Below are 5808 nucleotides of genomic sequence, written 5' to 3'. Positions count from 1 at the left end.
AAACAGATAGATGTGCTAAAAATATTAAAACTTTATTATAGGCCTTTTTAATACCAATTCGTATAATTTCTTTTTCTTGAATTATTTTTCTCAAATTATTAGGTTTGTTTGAATAATGAAAATTTACTAAGGTGTTTAAAAGAAGCTTAGAGAAAAGAAGAGGTCTTTCCGCCCTTGTGTCTTTACATCAACATTTGAATGAATATTGAATACGGGTAAGTACATATAATCATACACGTTCAAAGTGTAGCTAATTAGATTCACCCAACAGCCTTGATGTATACACTTGATGGATATAATCCTTAATGTTTGGAAATTGGCAAAAAAACAGATATTTTTGGTCCTCAAACCTAAAACTAAATTTTCTTAAAAAAAATACTTTTTTTATGTATTACTTCGGCATTGGTATAGTATATTTTTTTCTCAAAATATGTCCTATTCAATTTTTTATAATAATACAAATTCATAATATATCCCTTAAGTATATACTTCAAGGACCAAAATAAAGATCATTTTCTCGAAGCTGAGCTGACATAGATCATAACTTATTTGATCAAACATCCAAGTACTGTTTATTTTTCGGTGCAAAATACAAAATTGGCTGGTCGGACGAAATTAGTTGTATTCGTTAATTTAAAAGTATATATATATATATATATATATTATATTTTATCAGCTATTATTGTTGAAAACGGTTAAAAATATATATTTTATTATTTTATAGAGGCACAAAATAAATATGGTTTTTTTTACTCCTAAATAAAAATAAAACCCAATGGGCCAATCAGACACATCACATGCCCACATATAATTCATACCGAATTACGACAATCTGGTTTGCATTGACACATACATAAGCCGAGAGAAGTCAAAAATTCTGAAAAAGAAGTAAAGCGAATGATGTTCGGGTGGGTGTTACTATCACTGCTCGTCTGTTTATTGCGGAAGGGAGAAGCAATATGGTTGACTGTGCCGGCGAGTGGAACAAAGTGTGTTTCTGAAGAACTTCACAATAACGTCGTCGTTTTGGCTGATTACTTTGCTATCTCCGATGATCACTCGAATCCCATCCCCACTATTTCCGTCAAGGTAACGAGGACAATGTTTCAATTAATTAATTGGTATGGGTGACAGTTCACTAGTATAATATTCGGGTCAACTTGCCCGACGACTAGGGGAATTGTCTTAAATCCCATTTATTAGCCATTGTTTCGTTCTTGTTTGTCTATGTGAATCTGTGGTTTTCCTGTGATATATGTTAGGACTTATGTGTATAAGCTTCTTTTTAGGATAAATTGGGGTAAAGTTTAAGCAGATTAATTTTCGTGACTCCTTTTACTTTTAGATCAGCTGGAAAACATTGATTTATGTGTTACATATGGGATTGTTTTTTACTTATTAAAAAAATAATGCATAGACCCAACAAGTGTTTGCACAAAAAAAAAATGATTTGGATAATGTTTTAGGTCTTTGCCAAGTTGTCAAGAAGATTGTTTTGCTGATTTAGCAATCTTACTTTTTATTCCAGAGCATTTATTAAATTAGAATGAGTTACTCTTAACTAAGTTAATGTGAGAGAATAATGGAAACATAGGCATCTGTTGTGTGAACGGAGCCGTGTGACCCATAGGTCACGGGTTCGAGCCGTGGAAGCAGCCACTAATGCTTGCATTAAGGTAGGTTGTCTACATCACACCCCCTGAAGTGCAGCCTTTCCCCGGATCCTGCGTGAATGTGGGTGCCTTGTGCACCGGGCTGCCCTTTTTAGGCATCTGTTGTGCTATATGTGATAGATCTTTATAAGGTATGCTTTGATACATTCAAGTTTTTGTTGGTTGAAGAATAATATAAAGGTACTATAAGGAAACTATCATTTCTGAAACAGTGGAGAATGATCTTTTGGGTAAAGGACCTTTAATAAGAGCAATTATTAGTTTTTAGTAGATTAAGCAGTAAAGAATCCAAAGCACCTACTCTATTCAGTCTGTGAATAAGGAAAAGGAAGTCCCTTGTGTCGAAACTTTGTGAAGAATGTCTCTGGCCCAGATTAGATGCCCAAGATGTTTAGTATAATGCTTTGACACCAGAGTCAGTCTTATAAGGAATATGCTAGTTACCCTACCGTACAACGTGATAAGCTAGCACATGATAGTATCAACTTAGACTCTAAATTCTACATAGTTCATGCTTAAAGGTTTTCAAAGCGAAGACTTGTTATTGTGATAATATCAACTTAGGCTCTAGATTCTACATCAAACTTTAAGGTTTTTAGATTGGCGATTTGTCAATTGTCATCATGGGTTCCAAGGGCGGAGCTAGGGGGCAGACAAGGCTGTCGCTCCCTGAATTTTCACTTTTAAAGTATTTTTTCTTTTAATTTTTGTGAAAATTGAGTTTAAGAACACATCTTTGCCCCCTCCCCCCTCCCCCCAGATTTTTGCAACATTTCTTAAGCAGGCTCCTCCATGACACAAAACAAGTCTGCCACTATGGACTCCTTGCTTAACCTAGCTCTAGAGTTTGCTTTGTGGTTGGAAAAGCGAGACAAGTGACATCTAATTACTTTGTTGAGGTTGAATTGCATAAACTCCTCTCAACCTTGACCATGTAATTTTCTTACGGTTTCAATTTGAATCTTGTTACAATTAATTCATACATATTCGTAGGTTATGAAGTAGACAATTAGAAAATTTATACTAAAATGCCCCACTTCTCTATAATGTACGAATAGCTCTTTACCAAGGATCCGTTACATTAACCTACTTTTGGGTGAAAATTCACAGCAATTAAAATTGACCGTGCTTATTTGACTGTTATATATTACAAAATTCTAGTCCAAGGAGAGAAAAAAATATGCTGTCTAAGTTCAGGAGTCTTTAGTGTAATTCATGTTTATTTGAGAGGTGGGCACCAAGTCGCTAAAGGTTATTGATAGGAATGTGATTAGTTAGTCTATCTGAGGTGATGAATTTACTTGTTTGATGCTGATACATTCTTGATTTTCTTTTAAAAAATAAAAAATAAAAAGTTCATCATCTTTAATGATACTAATACAGAGTAAAATCCTTATTCTAGCCCATCGAATAGGAAACCTGCTTATAGAGTACTGAAGTAAATTGTCAAAGTTATCGTATCACAAAAAAAAAAAAAAGTTAATTGTCAGATAATTTCCAAAGCCATACCATAGGCAGATTGAGTTTTCAGGCTTTCAGCTTTCTTTAGAAGACAAAAGACAATCCACACAGCATATATCTTGTTTTCCTGCTAGTTTGTGCCATGGTTATGCAGGTTTTAAATGGTTTTGAATGTATTAAGAGGAGGCAGGAAGAAGTTGTATTTGCATGAAGAAAGTTGTGGGGGTGGGGGGGGGGGGGAGTGGGGTGTGTTGGTAGTAGCATATTGGAGAGATTCCTTGTCAGACCTGAAATTTTTTATTTTTATTTTTTTGAGAAGGTAACATATTTGTATATTAATATATAGACTACACAAAAACTATGAAGTCACCCATCATTACCAAGAGGAATGCATAAAATAATACTCCTAATCCTTTGTCTTCTTACAAGGATTATAAAACATCAAAAATGGATTCGTAAGCTTGCAAATATTTCAGTAGTCACACTTTATCCACACACAAAAAATCAATTGTCACACCTTAAACTACCCGGCTCTCCCATAATAAATAAATTGATGGTTGTATTTGAATAGCTTTCGTCACACCTTTTTGTCATTTGATTCCACAGAGCAGCTTGAAGGCTATATGATTATCGTATTCTTAGTTTGGTGGTTTATGTTTTTCTCTTGCCTCGCCTTCTTGTTCTATTGTACTACTACATGTCTAGACATGTCCAATTATACAATGCATCAACTCATTAGTTGGGTAGTGTATTTTGTTTGTATATTCCTGATTGTACACTAAGTATTGATGATATGAAAGCACATGGGCTTGTGCCCTGAAGGCTCAGACACACACAAATGAACTCTTATTGGGGAGGTATTTTCAATTTTGAGGTGTTTTCTCGAGATTCAAGTTTCTTTACTTTGTTGGGCTAGAACATCTGTGAAAATGCACTTGACATGTTTTCTACTGATGTCATATTTCTTCATTTGTGCTAATATAGTGAATCTTATGGCATGTTATTACTTGTGCAGGTCACCTCACCATTTGGGAACAACCTTCACCACAAGGAGAACATGACACACGGTCAGTTTGCCTTCACAACAACTGAGGCTGGTAACTATCTAGCATGTTTTTGGGTTGATGGTCATAATCCAGGAGGTGGGAGCTTAACTGTTAACCTTGACTGGAAAACCGGAATTGCTGCCAAGGATTGGGAATCAGTTGCCAGAAAGGAGAAGATAGAGGTTGGACCTGATTTTGTTGCCCTTTCAGCTTCTGATCTTTGCTTGTAACATAATTTATCTGAAACTAAAGTATGCTCATTTGAAGTAAGTACGAACCTTTGAGGAAGAAAAGGGGACTAAACTTTATGAATTTGAAGCATGTTTTACATACGAGTTAAAATGGCTATAGCTTAATAGAAATAGAAATTTCTGAGCAAAGCTTGTGTTTTTAACTTGTTTAAGCTTGGGCTGTATAGGTGTTATCTCTGCCTGTGCAATTGATACTTCCCTAAAGGATTATACATTGGCTATTCTTTTCTTTTCCTGATAAATAGACAAATGGATCTTTTCTGGAAGCTATAGAAATTTTACACAAATTTCTGCCTCTAGTAGGGTATTGAACTTGAGTTGAGAAAGCTCGAGGGAGCTGTGGAGGCCATTCATGAAAATTTGATTTACTTTATGAATTTGAAGCATGTTTTACAAACGAGTTAAAATGGCTATAGCTTAATAGAAATAGAAATTTCTGAGCAAAGCTTGTGTTTTTAACTTGTTTAAGCTTGGGCTGTATAGGTGTTATCTCTGCCTGTGCAATTGATACTTCCGTAAAGGATTATACATTGGCTATTATTTTCTTTTCCTGATAAATAAAGAAATAGATCTTTTCTGCAAGCTCTAGAAATTTTACACAAATTTCTGCATCTAGTAGGGTATTGAACTTGAGTTGAGAAAGCTTGAGGGAGCTGTGGAGGCCATTCATGAAAATTTGATTTACTTAAAGAGCAGGTAACCTTTTAATATGCTTATGGATGCAGTGCTTGTGGTTTACTTGCTCTTGTTGTTTCACCTTTCTACCTTCTTCCTTGTGTCCTTTCAGAGAAGCAGAGATGCGGTCGGTTAGTGAAACAACTAATGCACGGGTGGCTAGCTTTAGTATCGCATCCTTGGGAGTCTGCATCTTGGCCTCAGTTTTACAAGTTTTGTATCTGAAGCGATATTTCCGAAAGAAGAAGCTAATCTAGACTTTCTTTAGATGAAATCATATTCTGGATGGCACATTAAATCTTAGGACTAGCGTTCATTTGGCACTTTTTATGAAACAAAGAATTTTTTGATGTGATATTAGTGGATCTAGCTTTTATTGTATCAGATAATGAAGGCAAAGGTGTCGTGCCTTAGCTTTGAGTGTACACTTGAATTACTTTCTACTACTTACCTGCCCTTTCATTTGTTATTCCCTTCTTCACTTGATCATTTGTGTTGTACATTCGCTGAAGCATGTGTTTATTCGAGTAGCAGTACACACTGTATTTTTTCCTCAAGTGATAGCTCAGAGTTGAATCTTTCTTGATATTCAAGTAGCTATTAGTTATCTCCTGTTTCTGATGGCACGCTTGTATCAATTGAGCTTGTTTCTCGCTCGCTCTTGTCCATCTATACTATGCTTCAGGACTTAAAAAGATTATA

At 35.2% G+C, this 5808-nt stretch overlaps 1 protein-coding gene across 2 annotated transcripts; it reads left to right on the top strand.

The window, feature by feature from the left end:
• Positions 1 to 797: 797 nt before the first annotated feature.
• On the top strand, positions 798 to 5575 carry LOC104089837 (transmembrane emp24 domain-containing protein p24delta3-like). 2 transcript variants are annotated; one of them, XM_009594835.4, is made up of 4 exons: positions 798 to 1089; positions 4150 to 4362; positions 5051 to 5127; positions 5219 to 5575. In XM_009594835.4, the coding sequence occupies exons 1-4, from the start codon at positions 898 to 900 to the stop codon at positions 5361 to 5363; spliced, it is 627 nt and encodes a 208-aa protein (XP_009593130.1). In that variant the 5' UTR covers positions 798 to 897; the 3' UTR covers positions 5364 to 5575. The 2 variants fall into 2 exon arrangements, with proteins under 2 accessions (XP_009593130.1, XP_009593131.1); XM_009594836.4 differs by lacking the exons at positions 5051 to 5127; positions 5219 to 5575 and adding an exon at positions 4735 to 4876 and having other exon boundaries at positions 827 to 1089.
• Positions 5576 to 5808: the final 233 nt, after the last annotated feature.

The sequence above is a fragment of the Nicotiana tomentosiformis genome, chromosome 1 (assembly GCF_000390325.3).
Source record: "Nicotiana tomentosiformis chromosome 1, ASM39032v3, whole genome shotgun sequence".
In the NCBI taxonomy this organism is placed as follows: domain Eukaryota; kingdom Viridiplantae; phylum Streptophyta; class Magnoliopsida; order Solanales; family Solanaceae; genus Nicotiana; species Nicotiana tomentosiformis.
Note: the sequence above shows the minus strand (reverse complement) of the source record. Positions and strands in the feature narration are given on the sequence as shown.

What these genes read in the sequence shown, in the direction of transcription:
- LOC104089837 (XM_009594835.4), top strand. Translation starts at nt 898, where the DNA reads ATGATGTTCGGGTGGGTGTTACTATCACTGCTCGTCTGTTTATTGCGG. An exon ending in CCAGAAAGGAGAAGATAGAG is followed by an intron (nt 4,363 to 5,050) that starts GTTGGACCTGAT and finishes TGCATCTAGTAG; the next exon opens with GGTATTGAACTTGAGTTGAG. An exon ending in TTGATTTACTTAAAGAGCAG is followed by an intron (nt 5,128 to 5,218) that starts GTAACCTTTTAA and finishes GTGTCCTTTCAG; the next exon opens with AGAAGCAGAGATGCGGTCGG.